General features: G+C 42.7%; 1 protein-coding gene across 3 annotated transcripts in view; it reads right to left on the bottom strand.

Annotated features, from left to right (window-relative positions):
- Window positions 1-25,543, bottom strand: part of PIGG (phosphatidylinositol glycan anchor biosynthesis class G (EMM blood group)) — a 990,222-nt gene that overhangs the window by 648,941 nt on the left and 315,738 nt on the right. For all 3 annotated transcript variants that reach the window (XM_069236721.1, XM_069236724.1, XM_069236727.1), the window contains one exon: window positions 4,906-5,187. In XM_069236721.1, the coding sequence (XP_069092822.1) occupies window positions 4,906-5,187 (282 nt within the window). The remainder of the gene's footprint in view (window positions 1-4,905; window positions 5,188-25,543) is intronic.

Here is a 25,543-nt window from a genome sequence, read left to right as displayed (position 1 = left end):
AGGGAGCTGGAGGAGAGGGGACATTTGAGAACAGCAGACCAACCGTTTCTACAAGCTTTGATGGTGTGCATGGGGAAAGACACTGAAAATATAGAGTAATTAACAAATCAATCAAGTTGTGTCTGACTAGACCACAGGTTCACAGCTTACCTTGGGAATAACCCCCTTCCGAACAAAGAGGAGGTACAAGGTGAGGCCTGCTTCGTAATAGTACTAAGGATGGCATCCGTTGTAGGAACATAAGTAACTGATATAATAATTGCGTTTTTAACATTTATTCTAATAACACTCTCAATATGAACATTAAAGTCACTTAAACTAATAAGTGTTTCAATATCAGTTATAAAGCTGGTGACAGACTTACTGGTGTTAGGACTAAGGAAAACATACTATCTCGCTCTAGAATATTTTTTTGTTCAACAAAGGAGAATTATAAATATCTTTGGTACTTATTTAAGCATGAAAGCAATCTACCGGTCAGAATAGCAAAGCCTCACCTCTAATGTACGTATTGAAAAGACTGCATAGCAAATTAATTCATCAGGCTGCTCTTCCAATTCTACAAGTTTCCAGGGCCACATTTTCCTATCTCAGTTAAATGACTCCTTGCACAACCCATGAAATACAAATGAGAGTCAAATTTAATCTGCAACAGCAAACACCAATACAGGAAATCCAGTGTATTAAACTATGTGCTGTCCCAAAGGACACCTGCAAGTGAACTAGGAAGCAAGGACTCGGAAATGGATGTTCAAGTGTTTTATTTGCATATCTCAATTGCTAGATTCAACAGCCAGTTCCAAGCCAAATAAAGTTTTGTGTTGTATTATCCTCTAAAAGGATTCTGAATGGTGGTGGATTTAATTTCCTCCAGGCTTTGAGGCCAACAGATTCCTTCGAAGGAAAGTAAATAATAATTAGAGGTCAAAAGTGAGATGTTAACTGCACATTGCCGCATTTTATTATTTCCTCCAAATTATGAGGAGTTACTAAGGATGACAGTGTCTGAAAGGGATGAAAATCAAAGTAGAGAAATAGAGGAGAAGTTAACAGGTCCAGTGTAGAGCTTCCCAAGTAGGATGTGATCTTCCCCACAAAGAAGACAAGATTTGCCATTTGACACATTACCTAGCTTCGGGATCACATCACTGGGAATTCAGGACTAACTGGCAGTTTAGCTGGAGGGTTTTAACTGACTTAGGTATCCACCACTCAAAAATCCCTGCATTGTTCTCCTGGTCAGTGTCAAGTCCTCCAACTCCACTTCCTCCTGCTTGGCTTCTTCCTTTAAGTGACCAGCGCCAGCCATAGTCCTTCCATCAGTTTCAGATTGATGCACTCCTAATGCTTGCTGTGTTTCAGTCTGGCCTGTTGATAATTTCTAGGTGTCTACGTCCTGAGAAGACAATGCAGCTGGTGAGCATGACTGACTGATGGGTTTTGAGGCTTTGGGGATACTGCCTCATGCTGCTCACTTGAAACACCTTAAGAGCTTTTGTCTTGGAAGAAAAGCTATGAGATGGGTATAAGAATCTCTGGGAGCTTTCCTTAGACACCTCACTGGAGTTGTTCAATCTGCAACATATTTGGGGCAGCAAGTTGCTTAAAGAATAACTAAATGCAACCAGAAGTCAGCAAAAATATCTCTGTGAAAAATCTCCTTCCATGTTGGGCAAAAAATAGTGCACATTGGTTTTAATCTACTTCCACTAAATACCTTTTGAGCACGCTGGTCATCCTCAGTTATTACTTTGTCTGAATGTAGATCAGTTGTCTAACATCTTTTCCATAATAAGGGCTCATTTTGTTCAATGAAAATCCTCCCAACCTACTAATGTTCGTAGAGGTGCAATAGTAACCACATCAGACAAGTTTACATTAGTGTCCACCATGTACAAGATTACTAGCAGCAATCACTTCAGTGCATCAGACACAGCTGCCAGCCCTAATGTAAAAAATGCATTGTCAATGAGGAATGCCTCTACATGGGTAATAGAAAACAGCCATAGCTGCAATGCCCCAGCGCCAAGTAAATAATATTAGTAATGGTATCCTCAGCACAGTTTAAGTTTTATCACTCAAATATCAGCTTTAAATATGTTTTGAAATGTCAATTATTTTTCTCCAAACATCACCTTCTCAATTTTGAAAGTACACACATTTTCATCTCAAATACAAAAATTTTTAATTTTGGTACTGATATATTGCTTCAACCAAGCAAAAGTCTCTAATTTTGTATACTGGTCTGCATAACATAGAACGGAGAGTAATAACAATAACAATTATATTATGCAGTTAATTAAAATCCTTACAATATCAATGACAACAATTTAGAAAACAGAAATAAAACTGATAAATCAGATCTCATGCTAAGGATAAACAATAACACTGAGACATGTAGGCCAGACGATCGGACAGTTAAAAATGAAGTTTTGATTCCTGAATCTATGCAGTCAATTTACTCTGTGCTATTTTCATGATTTTGTTTGCACACCGCAGGACAACCAAAGGCATTTTCCGCAGTGCTGAAATATTCTCTTACAGCAGAAGCACATGTTCTAATTCCAGTCAACGGAGGGCTTGAAACAATAGGCCTTTTCTTTCTGTGTAAAGACTATAGCAACAACATGGGAAACGGTCCACAGATCCCTTACATCAGACATATAATATGGAAGCACGCTATAGTTTTCGATTTTTCCAATGTTTTGCATCCCTCCAGTGTTAAATTAACCAAAACTAAGTCTGGCAAAAAGGTTTTTGAAGTTTGTTGAACAGCTTTCTACCAAGAAAGGCTGCAGTTTGTTTTTACTATAACGAGATAATAATATGCTATGGTGAATCATCAACTGGCTGTAATTTAGATCTAATTCAAATGTTAAGAGTGCAGGTTTGATTGTTTAGAGTTTCTATGAACAGCACCCATGAAGAATTAGTTTCAAAGTTTCTTGCATGCTGAAGTTGTTTAGTGCTGGATGAAGCTTGGAAAATGGTCAACTTGGTTCATTCAATCAGCTTTCCCAAGATGGAGTCATAACAGTGATTGTAGTGAGCCTAGTTTTGTAGTTTTTCCAACTGTGCAAGGAGCTGACTGTGTGCGACTCTTGCAAGAATTGCTGTTTGGCAAAGCAGAATTCCAAGTTCAGGTTTAACTGTGCATGGGATGTGGAAGTTGGAAGGGGAAAAATGTACCTGAATAGATGGGATAGTATAACATCGAGCCACGTTTGAAGTATTTTCCAGCCATAATTTAGGGGAAGAATGAATGACATTTTCTTTACATTCAGCAATGATGCGAATTGTCAAGTTATTGGGCAGTCTTATTATAGCTAACATTAATGACTTTACTTAAAATTTTAACTTTGTGTGATAGTACGTTTGACTCAGTGATTCTGAGGTACTGTCTCTCTTGATTTGCTCTCTGTTTAGATTCCACTATGATTTTGAAAGTTTCCCATTTCAAAAAATTAAATCGTTTGATTTTTCAAGATTTATGCTCAATCTGTTATTGCTGCAATAGCTTCCAAGGTTATCGCAGGTGTGCTGAATTCCCATTCTAGTTCTCTCTGTGATGACTGTTATCATATATATACAAAAGCTTAGGCGTCGGATACCTCCTAGTTTTGGTGGTCAGGGTCTGGTGTTTAAAAAAAAAAAAAAGAAAGTAAGAAATAGGGCGCAGTCGGAAAGGTATAGATTAAATACAATAGGGAAAGGATACAGTCTTGCTTAAGCCTTGCAAGGGTGTAAATTTAGGAGGTTAATGTCTTAGCATCTAGTTTTACTTATATCCAGGTGTTGGTGTAGAGGCCGGGATGCCTCTTAATTGTTTGAGATGTATGCTCTATGCAATCAGCTTTGCTAAGAGCCTGTATCTGCAAATGCGATCACATATGGTCTAAAATTGATAAAGCGGGCATACAGTTTTATGTATTTCTTTTTTATTTAATGGTTGGATAGAACTGGAAGTGCCATGATATTGTCAGTTGTACCGCTCTTTTCCATAAACTCCATTTGATACCAGGGAGCACGATTCTTTGTTTCTGACCATTTCTTTGAGCTCTTTTAGCAGCAGGGATGCATGCAACCCGCCTTCACTCTGAAAAGGGCTGTCATTCGAGAATTCGCTACCAATCAGCCCTCCTCTGTAAGAGAAGAGAATGGGGTTCTTACAGGTTGAATATTAGTGGAGAGCCACTAGTAGCTCACAATGGAGAAGCCTGGTGTCGACTGTATGGTTTCAGAGTAGACTCCTAAGTACAGCTAGTAACGTTTTGCCCAGCACTGGTGAAATAAAGGGGTCAATTTCACTTTAACTACTGTCAAGAGGCCACTGCTCCTCGCTTTAATGACAAGGGCCAGTGCTTATCTTAGAATGGTTTAATTTTTTGCTGCCCCCCCCCGTTGTTACAAATTAATGTTTTGAACATTACCACATATTATAAAATGGGTCTTTTAGTTCCTGTAAAAGTGAAGATGCCAATAAGGCTGTGGGCTGGATGTTAATAGTGAATTCAAGTCTTTTGAGAATTTTGGGGAATGGTTTCCTTGTGTTTTAAGTCGTGCACTCATGTTTCCGTAGCACTACAATGGGCGGTCGTTTCACTAGCTACCAATAAAGATACAAAGGAACGACAATGAAAAATAGGACAATGGGAGGCAGTGGTAAGGCGAATTTCAGTTGCACTGACTTTGTAAGCAAGATAATTATTGCCTGATCTCCTGTAATTAGCCTTGTGGCTAACCTAGCCACCTGATGTTTCAGAATAAGACAGAAAAGCTTGGACGTGCTGAACAGTATATATAATGTGAAAAAGTATACCTTTTTAGTAACTCTCTGTGATTTAAGGATACAAACGGCAGCATGAATTACGTTCACTCTTGTAAATGATTTTAAAATAGTCTTACCTTGCTAGAAGTAAGGGGAGACTGAAGCCTCTTTCCAATGATGGATAAAATCACACACAGAAGGGCGGAAATTAAGAGCATTATTCCTACGGCCATCACCCATGGTATACTGCAGAAATAACACGAGCTGTCGGCTGAGGTGCACATGATGACATGAAAGGAAATTAAAGTGAGGCCCACCAGGTAAAACAGCAACGAAAACAGAGGCGATGTCACTGGCACTTCAAAAGAGGCGCTGCTGCACAAGGCTTTCGGAATACTGAGCATCAACAGGAACAAAACCTGGGGAAGATATAACAGTACCTTAGACCAACGGGTGGAACAGTCAGGATACTACTGTATGATAGTGATATCTCGACAATCTAAAAATGGAGAACATTCAGTTGTGTCATCAACTAAGGCAATGAAAAGGTACTCTGACCAAATCCAGAGTGCAACAAAAAGATCATTCGTTCCATGTAGCCAACATGGATTCTATTCTTCAGATTGCACCAACACAATACTTTGTTGCCTACATGACACTGATATACGCTATCTGCACACAGCAATATGAAAACGTTTCAAAACAAACATGCACAATATCATCTATTATTTATTTAATCCTTAATGTGCATCCACAGATGAAACTTAAAACCACAATCAATAATAAACACGGAGTTAAAATAAATATGATTAAGACCATACAAAACAAGATGAGAACAAACAAAATACACTATAATAAATATAAATAGATACATTTATATCAAAAAGCTCTTAAAACTACTCATTAAGTGATAACAAATATTAACAGTGGAACGGTTTTAAAAAAAAGTAAAGTGCTTCTTCTTGCGTTGCTTTGGAATAGCTTGAAACACATGACATACAACTTTTTTTTTGCAGGTAAAAGAAGCCAGGACAGAAAAAATTACATGGTTCAAATCCTGCTTGTCAGCTCCACATTACTGACAGCATCTTTGATGGGAAACCCCCATCCTTCTTAATCCACACATAATCACCCAACACAATCTGATTAAATCTGGATTTCGTATAAAATGTACGTACAAGCGGACATAGTTTTGCCTTCAGATAGAATTGCGTCTCACCACTTTTACAAACTTAGAGCCCAGGCAGTCATTTATTTATTTTTAAACAATGCTATAGATCAAGCTGGAAGCATTTGCATTTTCAAGTAACCCTTTAGGAAACTACATGATTGGTACAATACCACCTCATCACTATTTATGGCCAGCTGCTGTAGGCAATCAGAATATACAGTTCCAAAGGTGCAAGTCATTCCATTGTCCCTAGCCAATTCCCACCAAATTACTTTTTACAGTGAATTTCGGGACTCCTGAATAATTGCTAGAAGTATCAAATTATTTGGCAGTAGGCACAGAAGAAAATATCCAGTACAAGATGAAACATCTCAACAGAGCTGGAGGGATGTACACTAAGGTAACACTTCTGTATAACAGATTCAATATTAGAAATGGTAATAAATGAAGAATGCACTTCTATTCCATATAAGACAATAAAAACCACACTGGTGATATAGACCTTTAACTGCGAATAAACATCCATCCTTCCTTGTGCATTAAAAAAACTGTAAAAGGCCAATTCCTGTAGACTTTGATTTTGCAGCCAGAAAGATATTATGTGGGACCCAAGACGAATTATTTGAGATGGTTAAATCTAAATATGTATATTCTTTTACCACCTCCATTTTTCCCTTTAAAAACCAAGTTCTAGGAGACTTAAAACCTTTTGCATCAATTAACATAACTTTAGCTTTCCTGTCATTTACGGTAAAATAATGTGAAAAAGAAGCTAAAATGTTCAATTGTTTCTGTAAGCCGATAGGTGTAAGACAATAATACTAAATTGTCGGCATATAATAGGATATAAGCTTCCCTTGATCTAAATTTAGGAGGATCAGCAACTCCCTGCTTCAAAATAGCGGGAAAATCAGACAAAAATGAAGAAAATAAAGGAGCAAAAATGCAACTCTGCTTAAGGTCATTGCCAACTGGGATTTTACCTGAAAATTAATTTCCTGAGCCCAGGAAACCTCACTCAACCAATTCGCAAAATAAAGGGAGATCAGAGGTGACAATTCAGAAGATATACCCAATCTCTCACATTTATGGCGAAGAATGGAGTAATCAACAGAATCGAAAACACTGATGAAATCAAGAAACATTACATAAATCTTAATTTTATGCAGCCTCATATACTTTTCACCAATCATGAGTAAGAGCAAAATATTATCCATGGTAGAGCACCCTTTCCAAAAGTCTGACTGCTCAATAGGTAATAACCCAGCAGATTGCACCCATGAGTCTAGATGACTTGATTTAAACATTTGGCAGACATCTTCCGAGTGAAACCTAATAGTATGATAGTTTAAAAAAAAGGATTTGATCCCCTTTTCTTTTTTTTATATAAAGGGGAATGATGTTACAACCTTCCCAAGATTACGGCACGGTTTCCCTCTTTAAATGAAGATCGACAGCAAATATCAGGATACCTGACCATAAACGGGGCTGTTTTAATAAGGTAGGAATACCAAGTGGTCACCAAGCACAACTATTATTTAAGCTAGTAATGGCTTAGACAATTTCATCAAAAGAAAATCCCGATGCACCAGCGCTAGTTTTAGAGCATCTAAGTCCCAAATTGAGTGGGGAGAGGCGATAGGAAGAAGAAGACACAAGGCACAAAAATGAGAACGCCAAAGATCTTCGTCTTCTCAGGTAGGAATTTTCCTCTGATCTCTATCCAAACATCTGGCTATTACCAGCCAGAATTTACACATATTATTAGTAGAAACCACAGACTGAAGATCAAACTATAACTTTGATTTATATATTAGTTTTCCTTTCTAACTTAGAGTTTAATAGCTCTCGACCTCTGAGGGATATCCAGACACCTAGGAGCCCTGATACAAGTTTTTATTTCTGTTGCAAAGGTATTCCGCATTGAGCAAAAAAATGGCTACAAATTGGCGACATGCTACGACAAGGAAAGCACCATAAATGACTTGCTCAACCAAGGCAATATAACATCTTGTGGCACATATTTCCAAACATATACATGGCCAGAATGAGATCTTAATTCAAAACTAGGGGCCTTTGCCTCTCACCTTACAACCGGACAAAGATCTAGCATAACAATAAGCTGAGAGTGATCACTGCAAAAGTGGGGATGAATTTCTGAAATTTTAAAAATACAAAAAGCCCAGCATTGAATACAAATGTATTCAATATGTGATCAGTACAAACCTCTCTGCCAAGAGAAATTATGGAGTACAGATTAAACAGACCATTAATCCTGGCCACATTTAACTCCAGAGCCCATGACGAAGTAGATGACTGAGCACGACATTATTGGGAAAGCAAGGAAACGAGAGTTCCCGATAAGCATCTAATTCTGAGAAGCCCATGTTCCTATAATCAGAATCATTTATTCTTATATTAAAATCATCCAAGACCAATAGAATAGATTTTGGGTAGTTAGCTAATAAACAAAAGAGTCTTTTAAAGTACAGACAGAAGTACAACAAATTAGCAGTAGGACCTAAATAAATATTACAAAGTAAAAGTTCATGAGTTATATTATCAATCCCCATGCAGGTACATTAAACAACCAAAGCACAGGGAAGAGAATGTGAAAGCTGATTTTTTTTCCATCCAAACGATAATTGCAACAAAATAGCCAGTCCACCACTGGGATAACTTAATTGAGGGGATGGCAGGGGAACACGACACAAAACACAAATTTAGGTCAAAATCATTTAGTAACTACATTTCTTGCAAACAAATAATTAATGTATCATCAAAAAATTATCTAAATTAGACACGGAACAAAGAGCTTGAAGTCCAGCCACATTCCAGCAACAAAGTTTCCACAAGGTGCTACGAAGAAGAATTAAAAGAGAGTTCATTTGGAATCTGAGACCAACTGTTATCCTTCAAGTCATCATCAACACTTTCAATCCTAATTTCTCCTCATCTTCCCTAAGGCCACTAAAATTAGTAACAGTCAAGTTGGCTGCAAAAGACTTCAACCGGGCAGGAGGCATAGTTTGAGCAATACAACTATATGCATGTAATGCGTGAGCATTAGAGAAAGTAGTGCATTGAGCGGTGTTATAACCTGACCCAATCACAGGTAGAACATCAATGCCCATTTTAAAAAGAGACTTGTTATGTTTCAATATTAAGGAGGATACAACTTTGGAAAAGAAGTGACCAATGGGATCACGGGTCACTTGATCCCTATTAGCACAAGTCTTCAATTCCACCAGAGTGATATCCTGTGAAAAAGTGAGCCATGGGTCAAAAAAAGAATAGTTGAAATAGCCTACTGATTCAAAGCAAAGTTAGCACAAGGAGAAGAAAACAAATCGATTAATTTTAAAACATGAGTGGAATTCCCAAGAACTGGCTGTTCTTTTACAGGCAACCTTTCAGAGGGTCTGAAATCTGGCTCGAATCTATGAAAAAACTAATTGCATTAGGACTGAGTAACAAACTTTTCCGTGAATAAACAGACACTCCTGAGCAATACACGGTGCTAACATTTCCCTTATCACACTCTAAATGTACACAGACAGAAGAAAATGCATTATTGCAAAAAATATCGTCAATTTCTGGGGGGATTTCCTTTTGGAGTTGGACTTGTGAGAAAAACGGAGGACACTACGACAACAGGAATTTCCTCTGATTTCACTAACTCAGGTGATTTAGCAAACCTCATTATTTTCCCAATTTCTTTTAATTCTATGAACTTTAGGTAATTTTTACTTCCTTAGACCTTCAGCTATGAACGACTAGGAAGGGTTTTCAACTACAACATCAGACAAACTAGAAGCTTCCAGATGAACTTTCACTGTACCAGTATTTAAACAAGATTGTATTTATGTCATCCCCAATAAGGGGGGTCTATCTGCATTATTTAGTTCACCCACTGCATCTGACTTTGGGTGACCAGTGAACATTCAAATCAAAATTGTGGTAAAAGTTGGAGTCTGAGATCATAATGGTTTCCTTGTCAGTATTTGTCACTGAAGTTTCTGTAAAGGATTTACCCACTTCAGAGGAATAAGTATCATCTGGGCGATGGGACCATGAGGATGAAGGAACAGCTGATAAGTTTTAACCTTGATCAAATTCAATGCCAGTACAAGAACATCCATTATAAAAGCTCTTAAAACTGAGGATAACATTGATAATAAGTGCTATTGAACTATTAGTTGTTTGTTATTTAATTTCACCAATGAAGTAAGAATGGAATCAATTGGAGACCGGTGGCTGGGGCAGATTATCATCAGGCAGGGAGAAGGGGTTCTTTCTACCTACCAAATAGAATAAAAGTTGATCAGAGGAAAGTGAATCCTAAGCCAACTTCAGATTTTTCATAGTCATTATTCCTCAAATAATTCTGTGTAGATTTTAAAAGTTCACCAGAGGCATTTAACTCATTAACATTTATATCTTTAAAAAGTGATAATGAAGGGGTGTGGCTTGGAGCGTCAAGATAGCAGTCGCACTCAAAGAGTGCTCCGGACCCCTCCGTCATCCACTCCCATCTCCATGCCATCAGGATGCCAGCCGCTTTCTAGAGGTGTGATACAGTACCCTCAGACCTGCAAATGTGATATCTGCTCTTGGTGTGGCACCGGTGCACCAATTGTTCACTGTGCGCAGGGATTCCTGTCCTTCCCCAACATGGCGCCCTGCATAATGCCGGTGCTGTTGAGTCACTGGGTCCCCTGACTGCGCAGACCGCCAGTAGCGGCTGAACAGCCACTGGAATCACTGCTGAGAGACACCAGGCACTGCCTGTTTGTGAGGCTGCCCCCTCATCTGCGATTTTTCTCTGCCTCCTGCGCTGGGGGCTGCTTCTGTCACGGAGTAAGGCCTTTGCAGCCCGCCTGGCTTTGAGAGAGGTGCAGTGAGACTTTACAGGGGGGGGTGAATGCCCATTCTGGCCTGCAGAACACTAGCAGCATGCCCCTGCGGATCCCTAGTCGCCTGCCCCCTGCCCCTTGTCTGTCCTGGGGCTTTGCTGTCAGGAGCAGGGGTCCCTGCCCCAAATGGGCATTGGCATTTTGGGGTGCTGAGGCTCTACTTCCCATATCACTGTGGAGTACAAGACTGAGGACTGGACCGCGACGACTGGAGGAACTGTCAATGTGAATGTTTGACACTGTTTAGCATTCTGTCCATCACTTGTTCTTTCTGCATTTATCACCCTAAGTGGGACTGGTATGCCCAGATGTGGGCCCTGTGCTTTCCACGCCACTGAAGTGAAGTAAGCCTGGCTGATGAGGGGTAATACCCTGAAACCAGTCCCAGGATGCTTGTTTCCATCCAGAGAGGACCGGGCCTGGTGGTTCGGGATGTATTGTTCCCATGGGGAACAGGGTCAAGACGGATTTGCATATGGCTGGGTCCAAACTGGGGTGGCATAGTGAGCAAAAGAACAATGGATTTAACCAAGATCTGTGACTGGGAGGGAGTGTCTAAAAAATGTCATAACTCCGTCCATCATCCTTTTGTGTTGCTAAGGACCTGCATAATGCCACAAGCAGAATCTCAGAGGCTGAGACCTGCCTGTCCATGGTGAAGGTTGATGTCACCACCTTAAAATCTCACTTCTCCCAACTCCTCTCCCATACTGCAGAACTCTATCGCTGAGTGGAAGGCGCAGAAAATTGTGCTTGGTGCAACAATTTACGTTTTTTTGGAAAATACCTAAGGGTGCAGAGCCATCACAGGCAACAGAGTTCCTGGAAACCTGGATCAAATCTTGGATGCCCCGGAGCAACTATTCCTTTGGGTTGCGATCAAGAGTGTGCATAGAGCCCTGACACCCAGAGCGCATCCAGGAGTGCCGCACAGACCCATGATTGCCCGTACCCTTGGCTTCAAAAGCAGAGATGCTATTCTGAGAGAGGTTCATGCTCGTTCAGACCTGAGGTGTGATGATGCCAAGGTGCTCATCTTTCTGGACTACACCAGGGAGGTGCAGACCCAATACACACCTATGCAGCGGTAAAACAAACTACAAGCACTTAATCCTACTTAAAGGCTGCTATTCCTGGCCTGGCTTAGAGTTGTATTAGAGAATAAAATTAATTTCTTTGATACCCCGGAGGCAGCCTGCACACGCCTCCAAAACCAAAGAGACATTGCAACCGCTCTAGCAGAGGCCATGGTGCAGGAAAGCCTGGCTTTTACACCCCATTTCCTTATGCAAGAGAACCGCCACTACCCGTTTAGTGCTCCTTCCTACCTGCCACCAGCGGTAGACTACCTGGCGAGTCCTGACAGCCCCTGCGCTGCGGCTTTCTCTCCTCCTACAGATCAGGTGGTAGAAACTGACCTGTCGCAGAGTCCTCCAATATGACTTTGTGAACTTCTGGAATCGAAGTAGGTGGCAGGCACTGTTCCACATCATCTGATGCTCATTCCACTTCCTAATGGTTGCATGTGAGCCTTTACAATGGAGGGGTCCACCACTCTGTTCCCAACAACAAGTTGTGTTTTGCTTTTGTCTGTAGTTTGTAGGCAACAGATGCTTCTGGGGTGGATGTATGGGGTAAGATGTTGCTGAGGTGCGTGGGATTGTATACTGTTCTGTTTCCAAAGGAGAGAATTTATATTGGTTTAGTTCTGACTTTATGTTTTGGTTTGCACTCAGTAAAATCTGCACTTTACACTGGGTACATTAGCCCTCCACACACACGTTGGATGAATGCTTTGCCCCCCAAAGGGTTGAGGGTTCCTGGCCCTGTTGATTCACATGCAATGATTCCATGTAGACATGGGGCCCTTGAAAGTTATGTCCTGGAATTTAAATGGACTTCTAGACCACGTGAAGCACACTGTGGCCAAGCGGTACACACAATAATTCCTCCCAAATGCCCTGCTACTTCAGGAGACCCACCTACTGGGGAACCATTGTTCATTCCTTGCGTGCCAGGGCTATGAAAGAGCCTACTACTCTGGCTATACACAAGAGTGTTGAAGGGTGGCGATCCCCTTTTGTCACTTCTTTCCCATGACTGTTACTCAAGAGGTTTATGACCACCACGGCCGCTTCCATGTACTTACCGGAATGGTAGAGGGAACCACTATGAGTCCCGTGTGTGCCTATGTGCCCCCTGCGGTCCTAGATGCCCTCCTGCGTTACATCTCCAAGGTTCTATTGGCCCTTCCACTGGGGTGATGCTGGTTGGAGGTTACTTCAAAGAGATCCCTGCACCAGACATGGATGCCACAGGCATTCCCACGGCCTTCTGCTGAGCCAGTGCTCAATGCCTCTTGAGCTGGACCTCTGCCCTTGGCATCGTGTGGAGGGTATGGAATCCTTGCTGTCGTCAATACACCCACACTTAAGTGGAGCACAGTACCCACTCTCGCATAGACCTCCTGTTTATGCCAGCTCCGGACTGTCGGGAGGTATCCCAGATTCAGATTTTTCTGTGCAGAATCTCTGATCATTCCCCCTCTTCTCCTCCACCTTGGATCCCCTACAGGAGACTTACGCTCCTTATGGCGGCTCAACACTTGGTACCTCCAAGGCAAAGGCAATACACAAGTGCTTAAGGCCTACTTCCAAAACAACATCTGCTCACTCCGCTCGGTCGGTACCTTATGGGCGACCAGTAAAGCTACAAGTAGGGCTACCCCAGGGACCGGATCAAGAAAATGGGACCCGATTGATCCCAGCACTTCGACCGCTTGGAGGCCCATGCCATCTGATTGGAAGCACAATTTGCCACCTATCCCTGGGGAGAGGCACCTTAAAAATTGAGCTTGGTACCGGGAGGGATTTGTCTCCAGTTGCTCGGGCATATGGATAAGGGAACAGGAACGGCAAGCTGCTGTACTGGCTTGCCACCCGCCCACTGGTGAATAGAATAATACCTGAAATTGTGGACAACCAGGGAAAAACCCATTGGACCCTCCAGGGTACTGCACATACATACGCCGGGTATTACCGGTGTCTTTACACAACAACCCCCAAATTGGAAAGTGAACCAGACTCCTCCTCCTTACGTGATGTGCCGCTCCCACAACTATTGCTTTCTGAATCACAGATGCTGGATCAGCCTCTTTCGGCCGAGAAAGGGAACAAGGCGATTTCTGCTGTGGTACTTGGGAAGACTCCTGGCCCAGAGAGGTTTCCTACCGAGTACTACACCAAGTTTCAGGAAATTCTAACGCACAGACTTCTTGAGCTTTATAATGTGGTGGCAAAGATCAGGACTTTGAATACATATAGAATTTGAATCATTTCCTTATGGCCAAAGATAAAGAATGGCACCCAAACAATCCCATCAGGAATTTGAACAACTGAAATGTTCATAAGGGACAAGTCTCTTTGGACCTTATGTAACGATAGGTAAGGTTTTAAAACCTCACTACTAGTTCGACAGCAGAGCATTCAGAAGGATAATGACCATCAATCAGCAAGACGATCACAAAACCAATCCAAAGCAAAAAGGCAAGCAAAGTCTGAAGTATGCGTTGATAGTACAATGAATGGATCAAATAGTTATGTTTAAGCTGCATGTACAGCTTACATGCTTTTGATACAGGTGCTACAGATGGTGCTGAAGAGTTTTAAAATGAATTGTTGATGTTGGCAAAGTAACCAGAAGCAGTTCGTGCAAAAACTAGATCCTGCGCATCTAAAAGAGAACTGGCAGATGTATCTCTTGGTGGTTCGTAGTCTAGTCTACTGTGCAGGACTGGCCACATGGTGTAGTTTAACATTGTCAACTGAAATTAAGCGTTTTTCTTTAGAACCAGGCAGTGGTAGTAAAATGACAGTTCTGGTATAGTGTACTCCCCGGACTGAAACCTGTGCTCTATATGATGGACCAAATTCCTTTTTTACAGCGATTTATTCACAAACTAGATCCTCAACTTGCCTTTTGGCAAATCCCACATTCCCAAGGTGGCAGCATCTGCAGATCAGTTTTCATCACAGAACTGTTGTAATTCCTGCAAGACAGTGACTTGTTCATTTAGGTCAAAAGGTGTTTCTGCCATCACCATGCCAGAGCCATCAATATCTGGAATATACACGGGTATCCCAAACCGGATTTTGTATGGGTGTGCCCAACAAAGGACCTTGTGGGCAGATTATTTAGTGCTGTCTGAATTCCATACAGGTAGTGCAGCCAACTACGACCTGTAACTAATACTCTATCTGTTAGGGATTGCTTTAAGTCTTGGTTTTTCTTCTACACAACTAAATTTGTCTTGGAGTGTTAGGGAGCAGAGAAATGCAGTTGAACACACATCATTGCCGTGGTGTCCCTGCATGCCCTTGAGGCAAAGGCAGAGCCCTGGTCCGAGTGGAGTGGAGCAACAGGATATGCCCGATGAAGACTTGCAAATCTTTACTAACAGTTTGAGCATCAGCTGATCATTGTGGTCATACCCATTCAAATATGAAGCATTGGCAGCAATGAAAATATATCTGTACACGCAATCAGGTTGTAAGGGATCACAATGGTCAAGGTACACACATTAAAGTGGTTTGTTGGAAACTAAGAGGGGTGTCTGTGGTGTGGGTTTGATGGTGGCCTCTTTTATTTGTTGGCATTTAAGTGGTAGGAATATTTTGCAGGATATGCTTTAGGTGAGGGCTTGCTGTCAGCTGAGGCCTTCACAGCAGCCAGTGTTTCATCATCCAGTCTCGTATACGAATAGTCGCATTAACGGAAGCTGCAGCCAATGTAGATTTGGCTGCTTCATCAGCCAAAGTATTTCTTACAACGTATATTGCAACACGTTCACGGCCCAATGTATGAACTACATGAGCCTTTGGTAGCTTGTCTTTAAGATCTCCTACCCTCCCCCACAATAATCTGTGCTTGATGGTGTTCCCTTTTGAATCACTGAACCAGTTTAGGCGCCAGTAGTGGAAATATTCATTGAAGGACTGGACACAGTAGAACGAATCACACACAATCAATGCCGAACATTCAGGATCTGTGTGTTCCAGTACCAAAATTAGAGCGTTAAGCTCTGCAAGTTGTGCTGTGCAGTCCCCCTAGGGTCTGCGTGTAAGTATATTGAGGAAGGAATTTACCATCCCTCATTACTCCGCTAACGGCTGCGCAAGAGGTGGAGTATTGGTGTTTGGTATCTACAGCTGGCTGGGCTGAACCATCAGTATAAATTATGACTCAATATTGTTCAAGAAGCAAGATGTTAGGGGACATGGGGTATTCAAGTTCATATTGAAGGAATTCTTGGGTCTGTAGTTTTGAATTAAAAACATAGTCAACATCAGTGGCTGTCAAAGATGTTGCCTATTGGATCCAACGTAGATGTAATGCTTTTGCATTCAGGATGCTAGCTTTGATAACAGCCTTAAGGGCTGGTATTGGAGGAAAAACAATGATGTGTTTCCCTAGGGCAAGAGGTCTAATTTATTACCGCCATCTCGACAACAGTCAGTATATTTTTTGTGGGTGCAAAACGCTGTTCAGCGTTGGAGTACTAATGTGATTTGTATGTTAGGGTGTTGCATAGGTTCTCATTATCCTAGTGAGACTACTGGATTTGGGTGGCAGAATCACCTGAATTGTAGGTTACTGAGTACAGACCCACACCATGTGACACCTGTCAGCCTAATCCCGGTTTTCTGGCCAACTAGCAGTGCCTCATTTCCACTTGAGAGTGGGGAAGATTGTGACAACCAGGCGCATGACAGAGAGGACTCCTCAGGGGAATTCTTTTCGCTACATTAGTCTCACACAGGGATTGATAAACAGAAGCAGAGTATAGTTCAAAGAGGTTTATTGAAGTAACTACATCTTAGATAAGATGGCATGTATTGCAATAATAAGGATAATAAAACACACTAGAAGCAAAATTGTGACAAGGGGAGTAAAATACAAACAGTCCCACCATGGTGTCACCTGGAATAATATATATTTATATTTCCTACCCAAACTAGGTTAGAGAACACCATGATAAGCCCTAATCCACCCTTCAGGTTTGCCCCTGGGAAGACATCACCCCCATACCTTAGCAAGTAAGCATGTTGTCTGAAAATACACCGTCTCCATGTAGGCAAGTGATTCGGCTTTCTAAGCAAGCAGCTGTAGTGAAGATGTTCAGCAATCAGCATGCAATTGTAGTCATCTGGCTGGATTCTCCCTCTAATGTGTATGGGACAGAGAAGTGTTTTATAATAAAACAACTGATGTTCTCAGAAAAGCTCCTCATGTAAGGATATGTATGTTTCTGTAAATGTCGAAGACCCAGCGTACCACTTTTGCTGGCAGCCCTATCTGAGTGCAGCCTTGAGGAAAGCACAAAGTGAAATGAATGCAGTGCTAAGAACGTGATGCTTTTCTAGGCAAAAGAACAAACAGAGAAAATAACTCAACACCGCAAATGTGGCTAATGCTAGAAAAATAAAGTGATGCTGAATAGAATGTAACTGGGCTAAAGTGCACAATCGCAGGCCTAAAACATGGCTAAAATAGTTATACAACAGTGGGTACCTTGTCACCCTCTGAATGTTACATAGGTGAACTTGATGGCACCAGAAATTACCCTGATGACCAAGTTTGTTTTATTGTCACATGTGTGCAAGTGTTTGGCTTCAAGCATATCTAGCTGTAATGCTCAGAGAATGCATGTATGTTCAGGTGTGTTGGAACTGGCCCTTTTTGTAGGGTTATCCCCAATACTTTTGCCTTTGACCTCTTGTTTTTGACTATGTGCTGCATTTTGTTTTTGCATGCTTTAGGAGTCTGGGCACTTTACCACTGCTAACAAGTGCCAAAATGCACGTGCTCTCTGTCTAAATGTTATTGGTGATTGGTTTATCCATGGTTGGTATATTTGACTCACCATGAAGTCCCTAGTATAGTGTACCACGTGTGCCCAGGGCCTGTAAATCAAATACTACTAGTGGGCCTGCAACACTGATTGTGCCACCCACATGAGCAGCCCTGCAAACATGTCTGAGGCCTGCCATTGCAGTGTTTGTGTGTACAGTTTTCGACCTGTCAAGTGCACCCACTTAGCAGGCTCAAACCAACCTTCTCTTTATACTACATATACGTCACCCCAAAGGGAGGCCCAAGGCAGCCCCGTGGGCATGGTACAGTATATTTAAAAGGTAGGACATGTACTGTGTGGTTTTTTTTTAACATGTCCTGATGGTAAAATACTGCTAAATTCATGTTCACTATTGCAAGGACCATCTCTCCGTTAGCTTAACATGGGGATTGTGTTGAAATATCTTCTACATGTAATTTCCCATTAGGAGCAGATCGAGATAAGGAGTTTTGGGTCTCTAAATTCACAATTTAAAAATACATCTTTTGTTGAAGTTGGTTTTTAAATTGTAAGTTTGAAAATGCCACTATTAGAAAGAGGGCATTTTCTTGCTTAGCCCCTCGGGTGCCCTAGACGCAACGGTTACCTCCTGGGCAGCACCGCTCAGGTGCCCACAACGTAACCGTTATGTCTAGGTAAGGGCCCTCGGGGGAAGCGCTAGCTCTCTCCTGGTGCCTCGCACCCCCTACCCTGGGCAGGGAAGGAAGGGGAATTGCTTCCCCTTCCACCCCGCCCCCTCCTGACCCCCACGGCGTCTGATGACGTCAGCCCGCAATCGCACGCTGACCTCATCAGAGGCCTGCCCCTCCGCGCTGGAAGCTCAGCTTCCAGCGCAGATCGGAAAGAGAAATGCTTTTGCATTTCTCCTCCGATCCCGTGGAGGGGCAGAGAAAGGCATCAAAGGAAAGGAAAGGCCTTTCCTTTCCTTTGGTGTCTTTCTCAGCATTTCTAAATGCCCACTAGACACCTGGGAGTATTCTTTTTCTGTAATTGAATATGGGGAGTGGCCCCTAGGGCAAGGGCCGCTCCCCAGGGGGGCAAATTATTTTAAGCCCATTTCTGCCCCCAAGGGGGCAGAAACTGCTAGACACCAGGGATCAAAAAATGTTTTTTTTTTTTTTGTTATATGTGGGGAGAGAACCCTTAGGCAAGGGACACTCCCCGGGGGGCAAAATTACTTTTAGGCAATTTCTGCCTTCCTTGGGGGCAGACAGGCCTATTTGTATTAGGCCAATCAGAAACCACTAGACACCAGGGATTTTTATTTTTTTGCATCAATTTCATGCAAGTGGAGTGACCCCTTAGGCAAGGGTCGTTCCTCTGTGGGGCAAATGTATGTTAGGCCATGCTCCCCGTGGGGGCAGATCGGCCTATTCCTATGAGGCCAATCTGCCTCCGGGGGGCAGAAACCAATTAGGCACTAGGGATTGGTGTGTGTGTGTTTTGTTTGGGGGGCAGCCCCTTGGGCAAGGGTCGCTCCCCATGGGGGCACATTATTGTTGGCCATGTCAGCCCCCTTTGGGGCAGATCGGCCTATTTTTGGAAGGCCCATCTGCCCCCAAGAGGGGCAGAAAGCCCACCAGAGACCAGGGAAGATTTTTTTTCAAAATAGGAGGGTGGGGATATGGCCATACTCCCACCCCAAATGAATGGGGCCAAAGTTGTTCTGCCCACCAGTGTGCAGATGGAGCAATTACCCCCGATCCACACCCCGGGGGGGGGGGGGGGCAGGAAGTCTACTAGATGCCAGGGAATAAAAAAAAACAGTGTGGTGGTTACCAACCAGCATGTGCATGGTTATGCCCCCACCCCAACTGAAGGAGGTAACAGTCTTTCAGCTCTCCCCCGCACACTAAAACATCATATCCCATGGTAAGCAAGAGAACCTTTGATTATTTTGGGTTTTGGTTTTACATTTGGGCCATGAGAGCTTGGCTAACTCTCAAAATCATCCCACTTGGAATGGTGAGGGCTGCACTTTTTGGACGCTGCCATGTAGAAAAATCCACAAGACCTAGACACATCTGAAAACTAAACATCTGGGTGAGACCAGGATGGTGTGCTTCACATGCACCCCGCACCATGTTCTTACTCACAATGCCCTGCAAACCTCCAACTTTGCTGGAAATCACACATTTTTGTGATGGAACCTTCAGGAATCTGAAGGAAGCCACAAAATTCCTACCACCCAGCATTGTTATACTGATAAAAATTCTGCCCCACTTGTCAGACAATTTTTTTTTTTTTTCAAACTGCCCTTTTGGACCCGCTTTGGTTCCCCACCAATATCAACATGTTTTGGCTCTTCCCTGTCACAGGCACTTGGCCCACCTACACAAGTGAGGTATCATTTTTACCGGGAGACTGAGGGGAATGTTGGGTGGTAGGACATTTGTTCCGGTGTGGTGATCCCACACATAAATGTGGGAAAGATGTGATTTTGTAGCTAAAATTGAGGTTTGCTTAGGATTCTGGGTAAGAAAACAGTGGGGGATCCATGCATGTCACACCTCCCTGGACTCCCTTGGTGTCTAGTTTAAAAAAATGTCTGGGTTTGGTAGGTTTCCCTAGATGGCTGCTGAGCCCAGGACCAAAAACGCAGGTGCCCCCACCCTCGCAAAATCAGGTAGCTTTGTATTTGATAATTTTGATGTGTCCAGACAGTGTTTTGGGGCATTTCTTTTCGCGGGCACTAGGCCTACCCACACAAGTGAGGTACCATTTTTATCGGGAGACTTGGGAAACACTGGGTGGAAGGAAATTTGTGGCTCTTCTCACATTCCAGAACTTTGTCACTGAAATGTGAGGAAAATTTGTTTTTTTGGCCACATTTTGAGGTATGCAAAGGATTCTGGGTAACAGAACCTGGTGAGAGCCCCACAAGTCACCCCATCTTGGATTCCCCTAGGTGTCTAATTTTCAAAAATGCACAGGTTTGGTAGGTTTCCTTAGTTGCCGGCTGAGCTAGAGGCCAAAATCCACAGCTAGGCACTTTCCAAAAAACAGCTCTGTTTTCGTTGGGAAAATGTTATGTGACCACTTTGTGTTTTGGGGCATTTCCTGTCACGGGCGCTAGGCCTACCCACTCAAGTGAGGTACCATTTTTATTGGGAGACTTGGGGGAACGCTGGGTGGAAGGACATTTGTGGCTCCTCTCAGATTATAGAACTTTCTGTCACTGAAATGTGAGGAAAAAGTGTTTTTTGGCCAAATTTTGAGGTTTGCAAAGGATTCTGAGTAGCAGAACCTGGTGAGAGCCCCACAAATCACCCCATCCTGGATTCCCCTAGGTGTCTAGTTTTCAAAAATGCACAGGCAGGTTTCCCTAGGTGTCCGCTGAGCTAGAGGCCAAAATCTACAGCAACGGACTTTGCAAAAAACACGTAAGATTTCAATGTAAAAATTAGATGTATCTATGTTGCTTTTCCTGTCGCGAGAATTAGGCCTACCCATGCAAGTGAGGTACCATTTTTATCGGTAGACTTAGGAGAACACAGAATATCAAAACAAGTGTTAAGGCACCTTGTCCTTCTCTACATTTTTTCCTTCCAAATGTAAGATAGTGTGTAAAAAAAGACGTCTATTTGAGAAATGCCCTGTAATTCACATGCTAGTATGGGCACCCCGGAATTCAGGGATGTGGAAATAACCACTGCTTCTCACATTACCATGTGCCCATTTTAAAAATACAAAGGTTTTCTTGATAGCTATTTTTTTACTCTTTATATGTCAGCAAATGAATTGTTGTATACACAGTACAGATTGAAAACCAATTGCAAGGTGCAGCTCATTTATTGGGTCTGGGAACCTAGGGTTCTTGATGAACCAACAAGCCTTATATATCCCCTCAACCAGAAGAGTCCAGCAGACGTAACGGTATATTGCTTTAAAAAAATCTGACATTTCAGGAAAAAGTTACAGAGTAAAACGTGTAGAAAAAATTATGTTTTTTTCACCTCAATCTCTTTTTTTGATTTCAGCTGTTATTTTCTGTAGGAAACCCTTCTAGGATCTACACAAATTACCCCTTGCAGAATTCAGAATGTTGTCTACTTTTCAGAAATGTTTAGCTTTATGGGATCCAGCATTGGTTTCACACCCATTTCTATCACTAACTGGAAGGAGGCTGAAAGCACAAAAAAAAAAAAACAATAGTAAAAATGGGTATGTCCCAATAAAATGCCCAAATTGTGTTGAAAAATGTGGTATTCTGATTCAAGTCTGACTGTTCCTGAAAGCTGGGACGATGGTGATTTTAGCACCGCAAACCCTTTGTTGATGCCATCTTCAGGGGAAAACCACAAGCCTTGTTCTGCAGCCCTTTTTTCCCATTAAAAAAAACAAACAATTTTCTCTGTATTTTGGCTAATTTCTTGGATTCCTTCAGGGGAACCCACAAACTCTGGGTACCTCTAGAATCCCCAGGATGTTAAAAAAAAGCGCACAAATTTGGCGTGGGTAGCTTATGTGGACAAAAAGTTATGAGGGCACAAGCCCGAAGTGCCCCAAATAGCCAAAAAAAGGCCTGGCACCTGAGGGGAAAAGGCCTGGCAGCAAAGGGGTTAACCATTCTGTGCCTCTGCCTGTCTGTGGAATATATGTCTGGGTCAGGGTGACAGTTGGGCTGTTTGTGAATTCACTCAAGACAGTTACACAAAGGGAGCTGAAGTGTTCCCTAGATATCCTGATGGGTCTTTCTGAGCTAGAGTGGTGGGAGGAGCTGACACTTGCACCTGAATAGGGCTGTGCCTGTCGTTACACAAAGCAGACTCCAGCCCCCTGAACTGTGACTAGGTACAGGGCAGGAAAAGCAGGGTCTTGTGCACTAGAAAGACCTTTCTTTGAAGTTTGTCCACTTCAAAGGCAGAAATGGGTATTAGTACTGGACATCTGAACCCACAAAGTTAGAATCCTTCTTGACTGAGGACATTCTGTCAGGAAGTAGAGCTGGATGCTTAGGAGGGACTGCCACACTGCCATTTGCTTTGCTGTGCTGGCCTGCTGCTTGCTGCTTCTGTCCCAGGAGTGGAAGGATTGGACTTTGTTTTTTACATCCTGCCTAAAAGGTTCTCCAAGGGTGTGGACTGAGCTTGCCTCCTGTTAAGAAGTCTCATGGACATCAAAGACTTCTTCTGCCAGCACCTGGGCTCTATCTTGCTGAGAGTCCTGACTTGCCAAGTGGTACCAAATCTAGTTCCTGGGCCCTTGAAAGTTAGTTCTGGTGTAACCAAGAAAAAACAAGCACATCGATTCCAGAGCAACTTCAGAACTGGCACCGCTGTCCAAATCTGCGCCGCTGCCTGCACCGGGACCATGGTCCCCACTGACTGCAATGACCGTGATTGATGCCGCAGGCCCGATGCCGCTGCAGCACCGCCAAAGTTCCGCCACAGCATGATTCCAGAGCACTGTCACCACCCGGCTCCACCTCAACACAGCACCTGTTGCCCCTGGTGTGGTGACGACACTGCAAAGTTGACGCCTCACCTCTTAACCTGCTGGATTCATCGACCCCTCCTTGTCCTAAGGAACTGATGCCTCCCCTGCAACGGAAAGGAATCAACGCCTCACCTCTCCGGTTCCAGTAAGGAACTGACGCTGCATTGGTTCCAGCGACACCTCAGCTCCATGACTCCACGCAACGTCTTTGTTTCCTCCTCGTAACCGAAGGCTCTGTACCTGGGGTCCATGCGACTCCTTGACCATCCCGCACTCCCTCACGTGCGGCGTCGGACTGTTGGGAATGACTCCATCAACACATCGTGATAGCCTCAGTTGGAGCTATTGTGTTTCTAAGTGCTTTACTAAGTTTTAACATTGAAAATTTGTATCTTTGCTTGTGTATGTTGGATGTTTGTCGCTTTGGTCTTGTTTTACTCAAATAAATATTGGCTATTTTTATAAACTGGTGTGGAGTACTTTTGTCGTGTTTTCACTGTTACTGTGTGTGTGTGTGTGTACTAATACTTTACTCATTGCTTCTGAGATCAGCCTGGCTGCATGAGCCAAGCTACCACAGGGGAGAGCAGGGGTTGTCTTCACTGTGTGACTCCCTTACCCTGACTAGAGTAAGGGTCCCTACTTGGGCAGGGTGCAAACCACTGCCAACTATAGGCCCCATTTCAAACAAGGTGTCCAATGTTTGCTTGAGAAATCTTGACGATTTACATCAGAGAGTTTTTTTTGCGTTGGGCATATTCTGGAATGTATGTTCTGCCAAAGTTAAAAAAGCCCAGTAATGACTAACTTTTTATTGGTATTTGGAGATTGCAATGATGTACATTGTTCTACAAAGTGGGGTGCCAGGTTCTTTCCCTCATCTGATAAGACATATTCCAAGAATAGGACACTAAGAAAAGCAATTTTTGTATTCTTAAAGCTGAATTTGTAGCCCTCTGGTGCAAATCCCAGAACAATGTGATGCACCCGGACCAAATGTGTGTTGAGGTCGTCACCTTTAAGATAGATGTCATTGACATAAGACAGCGCCTCGGGGTCAATATCATGCAATATTGATGTTACATGAGCTTAGAACTATCTTGGACTGCTCCTATATCCTTGAGGGAGGCGGCTAAATTTCCTATGAGAGCCAAGCAAAGTAGATGCACTCAAATTCCTGCTTTTAGGCGCTAGATTTTGGGAGAAATAATATTGGAAATATCCAAGGTTGTTCCGTATGTTTTGTGCACTATGTTGTTAATAAGTGATGTGATGTGTGCATTTTGTATTGCAAGTGTGCGTGCATGACTGTTGAGATGTCTGTAATCTAATACTATTCTATAGGAATAGTCTGGCTTGGCTACGGGAAACAAAGGCTTATTTATTGGTGATATGCAGGGTTCAATTACTCCCTGGTACTCAAGTTGTGAGAGCATCTCTCTCACTGGTGCGTAAGCCTCATGTTTAATGGGGTATTGTGGTTGGATCTGTGAAGCTGATCTAATTGGTATAACGGGGTAAGTTGATTCCCTACCCCACCCTACATGGTTGCGGTACAGTGCTGGAGCCTGAACCAATGCCCAATCTGCAGTGTACGTTTCTTTAACTGCATCTGTAACTGACTGAGAAAGAAGGCAAATTGACATCTTCACCTTGTGGGAGGGTACGGACAAATTCAGGTGGACAATCTTTTTCTGCCAGGAGGATGTCATAACTAAGTGTTAATATTTTCCAAAATATAACTTTAATGGTGCCCTCTATGTCTCCCTCAATTTGAATTTTTAATTTGTTGACTCTGTCGGGTGGGGAGATGTGCCGGTCTACACTTTAGATTCCGAGAAAGTCATTAGTTGCTGTCACATCCAAAAGCTCTTGAAGATGCTGGTGAACTATTGTGACGTCAGCTGTGCTGTATAGCAGAGTCACTGCCCATGTCCTGTTCTTCAGTAAAGTTCTCAATATGTGTGGCCTGAAATGGCTGCAAACTTTTTGAATTGGGGTTTTGTTGTGGAAATTTCTCTACCTTTTTGATTGAAATTTCAAATGAGCATTGCGAGTCTTTTCTTGGTTTCATATACTTGTTTTGATGTTCTAACCACCCTCCTCTCGCACTGTGTTTTTCGGGAGAATCCTGGAAGGAACAAGATTGGTGAGTGTCAGTATATTGGTATCTATCAGGAGTTTTTTAAGTTTCCCCATTTCTAAGGGTGTATTGTTTCTCAGAGGTCTCTAAACGCGGAGATTCTTCTCTTTGTTTTTAATTATCTTTGCTAGGCCTTTGTTTATCCCAGTGTTTTTTAGAACCCTATTGTGCTTTTTTTTTAGTAGAATCCTTA

This window comes from Pleurodeles waltl, chromosome 1_2, assembly GCF_031143425.1.
Source record: "Pleurodeles waltl isolate 20211129_DDA chromosome 1_2, aPleWal1.hap1.20221129, whole genome shotgun sequence".
In the NCBI taxonomy this organism is placed as follows: domain Eukaryota; kingdom Metazoa; phylum Chordata; class Amphibia; order Caudata; family Salamandridae; genus Pleurodeles; species Pleurodeles waltl.
The sequence above is the reverse complement of the archived record's forward strand: the minus strand, read 5'-3'. Positions and strand labels throughout refer to the sequence as shown.